A 15,569-nucleotide genomic window follows, 5' to 3' on the forward strand; every position below is an offset into this window, starting at 1 on the left:
AATATAATAGGCGAAACTAAAAAGTCCAGGGGGGTGGAAAAGATGGTAGTCACGTGATTTAGCGGAGAACTGCAGCGCCATCTATCACTAGAAATACGGACTATTATTCATTTCAATTTTTTAATGGTGGTTTAAATTTTGATCGATTATCTATTTATTATTATTATGAAAAACGCTTGGTAATAGAAAAGTGGAAGTTAATTAGCTGTGTGCAGTATTTGGAAGGAATAATTTTTTCTTTAACGTCACAAAGTTATCGAATCGAAGTTGGCTGTGAAAAGGTAGTCACGTGATTTTGTTTTCCCATTTTAACAAGTTGATTAAGACCAAATTTACTTTATTGTTTCGCCTATTAAACAGGTTAGCCTGTCTATCTATTTATTTTTAATAATTTTAGGTTAGCCTGTCTATAACTAGACAATTTATTTTGAATAATTTTTTTGGCGATCGCGGTGGAATCGTTCTATGGCTCTTGGAGTTAAACTATTATCTAGTTGTTTTCGGGTGATAAAATTAAGTGGCCAACCTAATTTTGGAACCATCTCACGAAACCGATAGTAAAAAGCCTCCTCTGAAAAATTCCCCTTCGGAACTGAGCAATTGGCCAAGTAGACCGGCACATTAATTTTCACCCCATCAAAAGTCAGCGAGGTATCAGCAATAAAAAAGATTAGAGAAAGAAATAATTTAAATAATGCCAAGCACGTTGTCAGGCGAGCTCTTTCGGTGCATTCAAATGACTTTTCCCATGAGACGCCATGTTTTATTTATGGGCTTTCATATTCGCAAGAATGTATACGGGTTAAGGGAGAATACAGCTACAACCGGGGTTCAGCGTTGTCAGGTCCTGAAATTATCGTAACTAAGGCACTAAAATTATCGATTTAAAAAAAAATTACCGTACAGCTAAAAATTGGTGATAAATATTAAATTTTGTAGGAATATTGAAGTTAATTTTGTTCAAATAAAAAAATTAATGTTGAAATAAACAAATTAATATTTCAATAAACAAATTAATGAAGTTTAAATAAAAAGATAATTAAGTTTAAATAAAAAGATAATTAAGTTTAAATAAAAAGATAATTAAGTTTAAATAAAAAGATAATTAAGTTTAAATAAAAAGATAATTAAGTTTAAATAAAAAGATAATTAAGTTTAAATAAAAAGATAATTAAATTTAAATAAAGTTCAGCTTATTGAAATTATGACAAACAAAAACGAATATTAATATTAATAAATAGTCAATATTAATATTAATAAATAGTCAATATTAATATTAATAAATAGTCAATATTAATATTAATAAATAGTCAATATTAATATTAATAAATAGTCAATATTAATATTAATAAATAGTCAATATTAATATTAATAAATAGTCAATATTAATATTAATAAATAGTCAATATTAATATTAATAAATAGTCAATATTAATATTAATAAATAGTCAATATTAATATTAATAAATAGTCAATATTAATATTAATAAATAGTCAATATTAATATTAATAAATAGTCAATATTAATATTAATAAATAGTCAATATTAATATTAATAAATAGTCAATATTAATATTAATAAATAGTCAATATTAATATTAATAAATAGTCAATATTAATATTAATAAATAGTCAATATTAATATTAATAAATAGTCAATATTAATATTAATAAATAGTCAATATTAATATTAATAAATAGTCAATATTAATATTAATAAATAGTCAATATTAATATTAATAAATAGTCAATATTAATATTAATAAATAGTCAATATTAATATTAATAAATAGTCAATATTAATATTAATAAATAGTCAATATTAATATTAATAAATAGTCAATATTAATATTAATAAATAGTCAATATTAATATTAATAAATAGTCAATATTAATATTAATAAATAGTCAATATTAATATTAATAAATAGTCAATATTAATATTAATAAATAGTCAATATTAATATTAATAAATAGTCAATATTAATATTAATAAATAGTCAATATTAATATTAATAAATAGTCAATATTAATATTAATAAATAGTCAATATTAATATTAATAAATAGTCAATATTAATATTAATAAATAGTCAATATTAATATTAATAAATAGTCAATATTAATAAATAGTCAATATTAATAAATTTGTCAATATTAATAAATTTGTCAATATTAATAAATAGTCAATATTAATAAATAGTCAATATTAATAAATAGTCAATATTAATAAATAGTCAATATTAATAAATAGTCAATATTAATAAATAGTCAATATTAATAAATAGTCAATATTAATAAATAGTCAATATTAATAAATTTGTCAATATTAATAAATTTGTCAATATTAATAAATTTGTCAATATTAATAAATTTGTCAATATTAATAAATAGTCAATATTAATAAATAGTCAATATTAATAAATAGTCAATATTAATAAATAGTCAATATTAATAAATAGTCAATATTAATAAATAGTCAATATTAATAAATAGTCAATATTAATAAATAGTCAATATTAATAAATAGTCAATATTAATAAATAGTCAATATTAATAAATAGTCAATATTAATAAATAGTCAATATTAATAAATAGTCAATATTAATAAATAGTCAATATTAATAAATAGTCAATATTAATAAATAGTCAATATTAATAAATAGTCAATATTAATAAATAGTCAATATTAATAAATAGTCAATATTAATAAATAGTCAATATTAATAAATAGTCAATATTAATAAATAGTCAATATTAATAAATAGTCAATATTAATAAATAGTCAATATTAATAAATAGTCAATATTAATAAATAGTCAATATTAATAAATTGTCAATATTAATAAATTGTCAATATTAATAAATAGTCAATATTAATAAATAGTCAATATTAATAAATAGTCAATATTAATAAATAGTCAATATTAATAAATAGTCAATATTAATATTAATAAATAGTCAATACTAATATTAATAAATAGTCAATACTAATATTAATAAATAGTCAATACTAATATTAAAAAATAGTCAATACTAATTAATAAATAGTCAATACTAATTAATAAATAGTCAATACTAATATTAATAGAAAATTATCGTAGGCTCAGGTTGAAATATCGAAAATCATTTGGGGTTTAAAAATGATCTCGAAATTATCGCCGTGTATGATAATTATCGTACGTCTGACCATAGACCACCTACCCCAAGAGGGACATGTATCGCTGAATAGTAATTTAAATTTTTCATGTCTCGAATGCCATCTCACGGCCAGTAGAGGCAGTTTCGAAGGTACAAAGATGAGCACGCGCGATAATGAAAAATGTATTGTGGAAACTGGCTCGTGCACGACTTTTTAATTTTAATTTCGTTAAATAAAGGATTTTCAAGCGCTATTTTCTGTTTACTGTAAAAATACCGCATTACTTTTGAGACCACTATTTTTCAAGGTGGTTGCGAGTCCTTCTTGGGGTAGATGGTCTGTGGTCTGACAACGCTGCCTCTCTGATCCCTGACAGGTATTCTCCACCTACACCGAAACCGCGTTCACACTAGACACTTTGGGAACGTTTTAAAACGGTTGAGAAAGTTCAAATTGTAAAATTTTGGTGTCGAATGTATTTATCGTATGTCTAGTAACCGAAAATGTTTCATTTGATCTTTCGCCACTTAAGAAATCTGGTGTACAAATAGCGAGATATCAAAATAATTTTTTCCGGAAATCTAGAAATCCACCAGAAACATAGGAAATATTAGAAATCCACCAGAAATGTTGGAAATCTAGATAAAAAAAGAAATATTTTTGATATTTTTGGAAATCTAGAAATCCACAAGAAATACAAGTGAAATATCGGAAATATTTGAGAAATATCGGAAATATTTGAGAAATATCGGAAATATTTGAGAAATATCGGAAATATTTGAGAAATATCGGAAATATTTGAGAAATATCGGAAATATTTGAGAAATATCGGAAATATTTGAGAAATATCGGAAATATTTGAGAAATATCGGAAATATTTGAGAAATATCGGAAATATTTGAGAAATATCGGAAATATTTGAGAAATATCGGAAATATTTGAGAAATATCGGAAATATTTGACAAGTATCGGAATTATTTGAGAAGTATCGGAAATATTTGAGAAGTATCGGAAATATTTGAGAAATATCGGAAATATTTGAGAAGTATCGGAAATATTTGAGAAATATCGGAAATATTTGAGAAATATCGGAAATATTTGAGAAATATCGGAAATATTTGAGAAGTATCGGAAATATTTGAGAAGTATCGGAAATATTTGAGAAGTATCGGAATTATTTGAGAAGTATCGGAAATATTTGAGAAGTATCGGAAATATTTTAGAAATATCGGAAATATTTGAGAAGTATCGGAAATATTTGAGAAATATCGGAAATATTTGAGAAGTATCGGAAATATTTGAGAAATATCGGAAATATTTGAGAAATATCGGAAATATTTGAGAAATATCGGAAATATTTGAGAAATATCGGAAATATTTGAGAAATATCGGAAATATTTGACAAGTATCGGAATTATTTGAGAAGTATCGGAAATATTTGAGAATTATCGGAAATATTTGAGAAATATCGGAAATATTTGAGAAGTATCGGAATTATTTGAGAAGTATCGGAAATATTTGAGAAGTATCGGAAATATTTGAGAAATATCGGAAATATTTGAGAAGTATCGGAAATATTTGAGAAATATCGGAAATATTTGAGAAGTATCGGAAATATTTGAGAAATATCGGAAATATTTGAGAAATATCGGAAATATTTGAGAAATATCGAAAATATTTGAGAAATATCGGAAATATTTGAGAAATATCGGAAATATTTGAGAAATATCGAAAATATTTGAGAAATATCGGAAATATTTGAGAAATATCGGAAATATTTGAGAAATATCGGAAATATTTGAGAAGTATCGGAAATATTTGAGAAATATCGGAAATATTTGAGAAGTATCGGAAATATTTGAGAAATATCGGAAATATTTGAGAAATATCGGAAATATTTGAGAAATATCGAAAATATTTGAGAAATATCGGAAATATTTGAGAAATATCGGAAATATTTGAGAAATATCGAAAATATTTGAGAAATATCGGAAATATTTGAGAAATATCGGAAATATTTGAGAAATATCGGAAATATTTGAGAAATATCGAAAATATTTGAGAAATATCGGAAATATTTGAGAAATATCGAAAATATTTGAGAAATATCGGAAATATTTGAGAAATATCGGAAATATTTGAGAAATATCGAAAATATTTGAGAAATATCGGAAATATTTGAGAAATATCGGAAATATTTGAGAAATATCGGAAATATTTGAGAAATATCGAAAATATTTGAGAAATATCGGAAATATTTGAGAAATATCGAAAATATTTGAGAAATATCGGAAATATTTGAGAAATATCGGAAATATTTGAGAAATATCGGAAATATTTGAGAAATATCGGAAATATTTGAGAAATATCGAAAATATTTGAGAAATATCGGAAATATTTGAGAAATATCGAAAATATTTGGAAATCAGAAATCTGGTGTACAATTTTTCCCCAAGTGGCTACCCCCTCGGTGTCCCCCCTCGTACTGAAGTGTCTCCCCCCTTACAGGAAGTAAGGTGGTTAAGAAGGAAAGGCGAAAGGGGCGTGGTTTTTCGTGCGGAAATCACGGGCCGAAGACGGCGTGACATTATTCGTACACCCAAGTGGATTCTTGCTATTAAGTATCTTCCACCGAAGTGACTAACGAGCGCGGATTATTAATAAATTGGTCCGGGTCGCTTCCGTGAGATCAATACTAACTAGAATTTGAATATTTTGTCGCGATAAAAAACTGGTTTCTGCAAATGGATAAAAATGTTATCTTACTTGCATCAGAAGGGTTTTCGTTCGACCCGCCACCATCCGTTCTTTCGCGGAAGCGATTTGCTCGCTGTGGTCTCTGTGCAAGGACGCCCGCACCATCAGCGAAGTGGTCTCCGCTGAGAGGACGGTCACCACGACCCGGTACACCTGACCTGGTCGGACATACTCGGGTGCCACCACGATGTAACGCCTGAGGATAAAACAATAGTTTAAAAAACAAAGCCAAAGTCTTATTAGATGGCGCCAACAGTCTGAAATGAAGAAATTTTAATTCATTTCAAAACTGGGACAAATATTTATTTTAATACTGATTTTTTTTCTGAATTAAGCTTCTACTTATGGTTTTATACGTAAAGGGTTTAAATAGCGTTAGAACTTGGCTGTTTTGTAATAAATCAGTATTTAATCCCATCCCGAAAAAAATCTAGATATGGCGCCATCTATTATTAATTAAATCATAAAAATCGAAACTCTAATGAATTCGCTATAAATCTTAGCTCACCTAATTCGACTATATATATTTACTTAGTGAAAACTAGGAGCAACAAACGCAAGGAGAACGCAGCTAGCCTTTAAACTAGCTAAGGCAGCGTTGTGTACAAATTTCAGTGGACGAATCTTAACGGAAAGGGGGAAGACAATTTCCAAATTTTCCCCTTCCGACGGCAGCAGGTGCTAAAGCGTCTAACCAATGAAAACTATACGCAAGAAAATCCACGACTTTTGACGGGTTGCGTTCTCCTTGTGTCGGGTGCTGTGTTTGTTGCTCCTAGGCGAAATTAACAATGTGTTTCTATAAAATACGGGAGGTCACGTGTTAATGTTTTTCCTACGTCACTTGCTAGCGCTGGAGTCGATAAGGAATTTGAATTTGAAACGCGACTGCCAATAAATTACTAAAAAGCTTAAGCTAGTGACGCGGATAAAAACATTTTGTACTTTTAAATTTTTATTGTTTTATTTAATAATAGTCAGTTAGGCTAACACCCAAGGCACCACCTTAGGCCCAAGTCATCGAGCGACTTATAATGGCATTAATTCAGATGGATGTGTTACAATGCGTAGGAGGGTGGTGGCAAACCCTTCATGCCACGCGAGTCAACAGCTCCCTACACTATCCGTTAACATCTACAAGTTTTAAAGGGAAGGGAAAACCGGCTGACTGCAATTCACGTGTGCCATGCAGTCAGCCAAGTTCCAGTGAAAGACAGAGTAAACCGAATATTTATGTAGTCGGCCTTTAACCAGTGAAGGGAGAACTTGCAGACTTAACGCAGAAAGAGTGGTTCCGAGTTTTCACCCATTGCCCCAAGCTGGAATCGAACCAGGTTCCTCTTGCTGCGAGGCGAAAGTGCTAACCACTCCACCCGGTATGGAAATACCTATTAATTTAACGAACAACATAAACCCATTGAAAACGTGTAGAGGAAACTTGTAAGAGTGTAGTCGTAGGTTAATTCTGCACAATCTACACGCCTACCCGATAAATCGGCCGATAGTAACAAAGTTATGTATCATAACAGTAGTGTATATGATAAAATCATTGTAAAAGACGGTTCAGTACACTGTCTTTAATTTTATTCTTATTTTTAACGAAAAATGGTTTGCAAGGGCACATCCGAATATGTTTCTTTTCATTTTAAGTGATGCATATTTTCTATCAGAAATCCAATATCGGTAACCCCCTGTCTAAAAAAGGTATGATATAGCTTCTGAAGTCTGGCGCGGCCAATCAAATAAAATATTATCAATAGTTAGTTAATCAAGAATGTTCCTATTTTTAAATGTTTTTCAGTAAATATTTTCCATATACCGGTATCAGCCTATATTGGCTGATAGCGATATTAGAAAAATAGGCCGATATATCGATACATCCCTAGTCTCAACCTTTTTGTTTACACGCTACAAGCTATCATGAAAATCCGGCTTAAAATTGGTATTTTGAGCGTTTTTAGAGATATTTTTGAGTGACTTCGATTTTACAACTCTCTAACATCGCGGCTCTATTTCACTGTAATGCGGAGAGTAGTAAAACACAGGCGCGTAGGAACGTTTTGGATTAAGGGGGGTACAGCTCGGATGTTAAATTTTGCGCCCCCCTCGTGATCTCATCGGCAGGCTTTTTGCGCCCCTTCTAAAACAATTTGGCACCCCTGTCCAATTTCAAGGGAGGTACATTGTACCCGTGTACTCCCGTTCTAACGCCACTGGTATAACATTCATGCGGTCTACAAGGCGATGCCACCGACATCTATATTCGTCCCTGAAAAAGTCGGTCAACCATCTCTCTAAAATCTGGAATTTACCTCTAAAATCTGCCATTTACCTATAAAATCTACCATTTTCCTCTAAATCTACCATTTACCTCTAAAATCTGCCATTTACCTCTAAAATTTACCATTTACCTCTAAAATCTACCATTTACATCTAAAATCTACCATTTACCTCTAAAATCTACCATTTACCTCTAAAATCTGCCATTTACCTCTAAAATCTACCATTTACCTCTAAAATCTACCATTTACCTCTAAAATCTACCATTTACCTCTAAAATCTACCATTTACCTCTAAATCTGCCATTTACCTCTAAAATCTGCCATTTACCTCTAAAATCTGCCATTTACCTCTAAAATCTACCATTTTTCTCTAAAAACTATTATTCTTTAAAATCTACTATTTTTTATATTTAATTTTATTTTTTTCACCCTAACCTCTCCCGACCAAAAAATCCAGGGTGCGCCACTGGTTCCAAAAAACCCCAAAAATATATCTTGAATCGACAAGACCACTTTCCCAGTGAACTACTCGCGGTTCGAAACGCAACCATAACCGAGATATACCGTCACGCATGGTACCTGCATCACAAAGCAGACAATAACGCATCCATAAGGGTATATCAACTGGGGAGAATGACTTTTAGGAGACTATCCACTGACACCATGGTCACATTTTCCAAAACGACAATCGTGTGGACTTCAATCGCTTCGATATCAGTTTTAGGGAACCTATAAGGTAAAATAGCAACCAGGGGAAAATTTATAATCTTACTACCTTTATATGGGTACGGAAGTTATTTTGAGATTGCAGATGCGAGTAGCATTAAAATGATATAACCGTAAATTGATTACGATAGATTCGTCCAAACAAAAAATCGCCTCGTCGTGTACCCTATTTTACCTAAAAAATACCTTCGTAAAGTATGTGGCCAAGAAAGGCTTAATTATCTATGTACACAGATATTTTTTAAAGATATCGATATAAGAAAGAACACTTAAAAAATATTTATAGTAATAAAAAATTTTAGCCGTACATTTTCCTGCTTAAGTTTTAAATATACAAATTTTTGGATAAAAAAATAATTGCCCGGGCCCCCGCAGAAATGTTTTCCGATCGCCGCCGCTGCCTCGAAGTATAAATGAAGTATTCCATTCTACATAGATTCAACGTTGCGTGAAAAACTATTTGAGTAACTCCAAAGCGAGCAAGTTCTCGTTTCCTGGCATCCATTATTAACGTGGGGGTCTCCTCTTTCCAAATTTCACGAGATAACAATAGGTAGGCCACCCTTAACAAAAGATAAATAAATGGTGAATCGCTAAGCCTTGGCCAAAATATTTATGATGTTATCGGGAACGAAAAAGGGTGGAGAGTGAAATCAGTCAACCCTGAGCTTCAATTTATGTTTCTGAAGTCACGAAAAAAAGCGTAGGGTGCGGAAAACGGGCCTAACTGAAGTGGACAAGAGATTGGAAACTTTTGTTTTATTTTGTCGCCACTAGGAGGCGACGAAAAGGGTTTACTTTATGTGACATTTATTTCGTAATAAATTTTTGTTGTTGTTTAGAATTTTTTCTATTGTGCGTCAAAAAATGAAACAGATGTAACAAATATTTTGTTACGTTATAAGATGTCAATTTGGCTGAATTTCCGCTGAAAGGATTTTAACCTGGATTTAACCTTTTATTTCAGGGGAACGATTGTCACAAGGAACTTATAAATTTCGGATACGGATAATTTAACAGAAGAATAGCAGAAAGCAGTTTCAATTTAATCTCGATATTATTAGAAGAATATAATATATACATTACGAGAGAAGTCGGTAGATGATTTGGGCCTAGGGTCGTACCAGCTCCCATGGAAGTTTCAAAATACAATTGGAAAAATATTGCGCGGATAAATACAATAGACAGGAAAAGCCAGCACTCGAAAACGTGAACGAGGAACTTGTATTAGTGTAGATAATACACGATAAAGCTACTTCTACACTCCTAATTGGAGGGGTAAAACATTTATATTGTTGGGTGGTAAAAAATAAATATTGTTGGGTGGTAAAAAATGACTATCGTTGGGTGGTAAAATATGAATATCGTTGGGTGGTAAAAAATGAATATCGTTGGGTGGTAAAATATGAATATTGTTGGGTGGTAAAATATGAATATTGTTGGGTGTTAAAATATGAATATCGTTGGGTGTTAAAATATGAATATTGTTGGGTGGTAAAATATGAATATTGTTGGGTGGTAAAATATGAATATCGTTGGGTGGTAAAATATGAATATTGTTGGGTGGTAAAATATGAATATCGTTGGGTGGTAAAAAATGACTATCGTTGGGTGGTAAAAAATGAATATCGTTGGGTGGTAAAAAATGAATATTGTTGGGTGGTAAAATATGAATATTGTTGGGTGGTAAAAAATGAATATAGTTGGGTGGTAAAAAATGAATATCGTTGGGTGGTAAAAAAATAATATCGTTGGGTGGTAAAAAAATAATATTGTTAGATGGTAAAAAAATAATATTGTTGGGTGGTAAAAAATCACAAAATGAATATTGTTGGGTGGTAAAAAATGAATTTCGTTGAGGGTAGAAATTAATGTTGTTGAGTTTAAAAATTAATATTGTTTAGGGTAAAAAAAAAATTTTAAAAGTTTCCTTTTTATGACCAAGAATTCTAGGTTGAAAAACTTTTCTCGTAAGTGATATATTATGAATTTCTGCTATTATCAAAAGAGTATTTTTTTCGCGAGTTTAAAAATAAGCTCTGTCGTAATATAACGAAAAATATCCATTTTATTAAACTTTAACAAATATATAAACTGAAATACGTCATCACAAAGATAAATTCTTAGTATTAAAGTAAGGAAAAAATATTTAAAAGATTGTGACTGGTCAGCTACAGACAGCGGGGGAAAATGCATCTTCAGCCAAGTTCCATAATCATACAGGTGTATGTAAATTACGAAAATGCACCTGCCTCATCTTCAAACAACCAAGTTCTGTCTTTCAGAAAAAGCTGGTTTTGCCAAAATTGGACCCGAGAAATCGTGAAATAAACCTTTCTTTTGTGGAGAAAGCGCAAAAAATACCAACGAAAAATAGCGGATACATTTTCAAACATATTTAAAATGCTAATCGCCCCATAACGTGTTTGTAGATAAAAAATACCGATAGAAACTATTCATTTTAATAAAAACCTCACAATTGTCAAATCAGTTTTCCTCCCGGAAATTATGTAAATCGTTCATCGATTATTGAAAGGAAACAATTATATTTTCTGAACTTATTATCATAATTTATTAAAAAATAAATAAATCAAAATAAATGTACATACATAAACTGGTTTTGAGAAGCAAACCGATACAAAACTAAACACATACCGGAAACTTTACGTGTTACCAGAAGTTTATAAAATATTTTTCTTACGGGAGAAGTAACTCTCAAGGTTGAAGCAATATTTTCAGATTAAAATTCCGGGATTTTTTAACATTTTCTCTGAAACTTTTAAAGGTCAAAATAAGTAATTTTTTTATTTTATATATTACTTTTATAACAACTATACCAGGGTACACCTCGTTTGAACCAGGGGCGTATTAACCATTAGGCAAAGTAGGCACGTGCCTAGGGCGCCATTTTTCTAGCGGCGTCAAAACTCTGATAAAGCCCCACGGTTCATGTACTTGGCTTGCCCCTACTCAAAATAACGCCAAAAAGTTTTGGGGAAACTAAAATATATTTATTAATTTATTATAAGCCGATACGCCCCTCCTTAGCTGACCAATGCCAAGGGGCGCCAAATTTTTCTGTGCCTAAAGGCGCCGGAGGGGTTAATCCGCCCCTGGTTTGAACAATACTAAAACAGGCGTCATGTATGGGTTTGAGCGTTGTCGAAGTACAATTATTCGTTTCTTCGTGTGCCCGGGTGTACCGTTATTTTATTTCTGTGTATACTCTTACTTATTTCGCCAAATGTTATCCGAATCATATTACTTTTAACCGAACTATATTACTTTTAACCGAACTATATTACTTTTAACCGAACTATATTACTTTTATCCGAACTATATTACTTTTATCAGAACTATATTACTTTTAACCGAACTATATTACTTTTATCCGAACGATATTACTTTTAACCGATCTATATTACTTTTAACCGAAATATAATACTTTTATCTGAACTATATTACTTTTAACCGAACTATATTACTTTTATCCGAACGATATTACTTTTAACCGAACGATATTACTTTTAACCGAACGATATTACTTTTATCAGAACTATATTACTTTTAGCGAATAACATAAGCAGAATAGGGAAATGAAAAGGTAAGATATATATTACATATTTCTTGCGTTACGTATTTATGCAAATGTATATTAATTGAGGGCACAATAGCTAAGCCTGGGCTATAGTGTGAAAATTTAAACAAATATCAGGAAATGTTAGCGGGACATTGTGTAAGAGTGTTTTTTGGCTACGTTCGAAGCCAAGTGTTTAAATCTTTTTCTGATGAGTAGGTAGGTGATATCAGTTGATTTTTCAAGGACAGGAAAATCTTTTGAAAAACTTTCTTCCAAGGAGAAATTTTCGAAATAAAGCCTATTTGGTCACGGACTTGTTCACTTGGCTTGTTAAAAAACGTAAAAGTCTACACGGTTGTTATTACAGATATTAGCTATATCCAAGTAGACGTTTTGAGGGATACTTCAAAATAACAGTGCCAATTGAGATAGACCAATCCTCTGCGGAGCACGGTGTAGGTCCAATCATTATTGTCCGTAAAGACACGCGCTTAACCTCGCCATTAGCCTATGAGCCGGTGTAATTAGAGATGCAATTTCAAAAATGCAAACTGGCTTTTAAATTTTTATTTCAAGAATATCGAATAGTATTTAGAAACAGATTCGTCATGACTAGTTGAGTTAATAGAGAGATTTAGAACGCCCTTAAAAACGTCTAAGGATAAACGCGTGGATTCGCGTGACAGAATTAAGGTTATTCGAATGACGTGTGTAAAATTTAAATTCAAAATTAAGACAAATTCAATTCAGAATTAAAACAAATTAAATTCAATATTAAAACAAATTAAATTCAGAATTAAAGCCAATTAAATTGAGAATTAAATCAAATTAAATTCAGAATTAAAACAAATTAAATCTCAAATAATTTTCACTAGATTTAAAACAAATTAAATCAAATCTAATTATTTCCAATTAAAGCCGATTTAAATCAAAGTATTTCCAATTAAAGCCGATTTAAATCAAAGTATTTCCAATTAAAGCCGATTTAAATCAAATTATTTCCAATTAAAGCCGATTTAAATCAAATTATTTCCAATTAAAAGCCGATTTAAATCAAATTAAATAAAATTATTTCCAATTAAAACCAGATTTAAAACAAATTAAATCAAATAATTTTAACTAGATTTAAATCAAATTATTTCCAATTAAAAGCCGATTTAAATCAAATTAAATTAAATCAAATTATTTCCAATTAAAAGCCGATTTAAATCAAATTAAATTAAATCAAATTATTTCCAATTAAAAGCCGATTTAAATCAAATTAAATTAAATCAAATTATTTCCAATTAAAAGCCGATTTAAATCAAATTAAATTAAATCAAATTATTTCCAATTAAAAGCCGATTTAAATCAAATTAAATTAAGTCAAATTATTTCCAATTAAAAGCCGATTTAAATCCAATTATTTATAATTAAAAGCAGACTGAAATCCAATTAAATAAAATTATTTCCAATTAAAACCAGATTTAAATCAAATTAAATCAAATTATTTCCAATAGTTCTTAAATTTTTATAATCTAACGTGGCCTTCTTGTTTAAATGTTGCTTTTACACCTCCGTCTCTTACTTTCACAAGCCTACTAGCGCGCCCTACAGTCGCGAGGAATATAGGTTTTTTTAGCGCGCGTGCAAATCGATCGTGCGCGAAATATACTAGTAAAGCTGTCAGTGGCGTAGCCAGGGGGGCACAGGGGGCACATGCCCCCCCCCGAAACGTATGGTCGTACGTACAAATATTTTTCTTTTTTTACTTTTTTTTTAATGGAGTTCCCCCCCCCCCACCCCGAAACAAAATCCTGGCTACGCCACTGAAAGCTGTACGTAAGAGCAACATTTTAACAAGTTGGGCAAGACCCCTTTTTATTTTATAAAATCAACTATTAAAACCAGATTTAATTCATTTTAAAACACATTATTTCATTTAAATCCAGACTTAAATCAAATTATTTCATCCATTGATTTAAATAACTTCTGATACTTTAATGTTAATCTGAAAATTTTCAAATTCCTTTTTGTAGAAATTCCTTTAAGCAAAATAACTAAATTACAAGTAATCATTAAATTTACTTAAGATTAATTAATGTTTGTATGTGCAAATTAAACATTAATTTGATGAGAAAAAATGGCACGAAATTAAAAAAAATTAATAATACAAATAAATTTCAATGAATAAATTGTTTGTTTTAAATATAATATATAAAAAAAATAAAACAAATATGCAAATCTACAATTTTCATTTTACAAAATTAATATCTCTGTTAACTGTTTGAATCGATTGAGATAATTCGTTTGTGGAAAATAATAAAAATAATTTGCAGTAAAAATCAGCCAAACAAGAAGAGACAACCCGGATTTGCAATTTAATTTCGATCGATGCTATAGCGAGATTTCTTGGAAAAGTGATTTCACGCCGGAGTTTGGTACACCGTTCATATTATTGTTCGAATCAACGTGAACAAGACGTACATTTGGATGTCACGAAATGCGATTCAAGGAGGCAACTTGTTAAAAAAAAATGACCCGCGTCTATACAAAAAAAAAGATTCGTAACATTTTAGCTCAACCAAACCAGTTTCTGTAGCACTTGAAAACTTTTCCAAAAACGAAAGCCTAGTCTTTTTTTTTAATATTGTATTAAAAAAAGAACTATGAAAGACTTTGGCAAGTTTTACTGTCATAAATTTAAGAGTGAGTTTTCCATCAGTGGGATTTGTTAAAAATGATACTAAGTTAGGGAGAATATTTTTGAAGATTGGTGGTAACAGAAGAGAGAAGTATTGCTTAGGAGTTATAATTCGTAAAATTATACTCCTGACGTAGAAGTGACGTTTCACTATGATAGCCAATAGACGCTAGCATCTAGGAGCAACAAACACAACACCCCACACAAGGAGAACGCAACCCGTCAAAAGTCGTGGATTTTCTGGCGTACGTTTTTCATTGGCTAGACGCTTTAGGGCCTGCTGCCGTCGGAAGGGGAAAATTCGGAATTTGTCTTCCCCCCCGCCCGTAAAACGTTCAGCGTAAAGGCTCGTGACGCTCGTCCAATGAAATTCGTACACAACCCTTCGTTAGCGTGTTTA

General features: G+C 30.3%; 1 protein-coding gene across 1 annotated transcript in view; it reads right to left on the minus strand.

The window, feature by feature from the left end:
• The window catches only part of LOC149951703 (CD109 antigen-like), a 60,003-nt gene that overhangs the window by 37,474 nt on the left and 6,960 nt on the right, over positions 1–15,569 (minus strand). The window contains exon 2 of the mRNA XM_090168129.1: positions 5,908–6,094. Coding sequence (XP_090024255.1) covers positions 5,908–6,003 — 96 coding nt within the window. The 5' untranslated portion in view covers positions 6,004–6,094. The remainder of the gene's footprint in view (positions 1–5,907; positions 6,095–15,569) is intronic.

Source organism: Leiobunum rupestre, chromosome 3 (assembly GCF_980474605.1).
Source record: "Leiobunum rupestre chromosome 3, qqLeiRupe1.1.hap1, whole genome shotgun sequence".
NCBI lineage: Eukaryota > Metazoa > Arthropoda > Arachnida > Opiliones > Sclerosomatidae > Leiobunum > Leiobunum rupestre.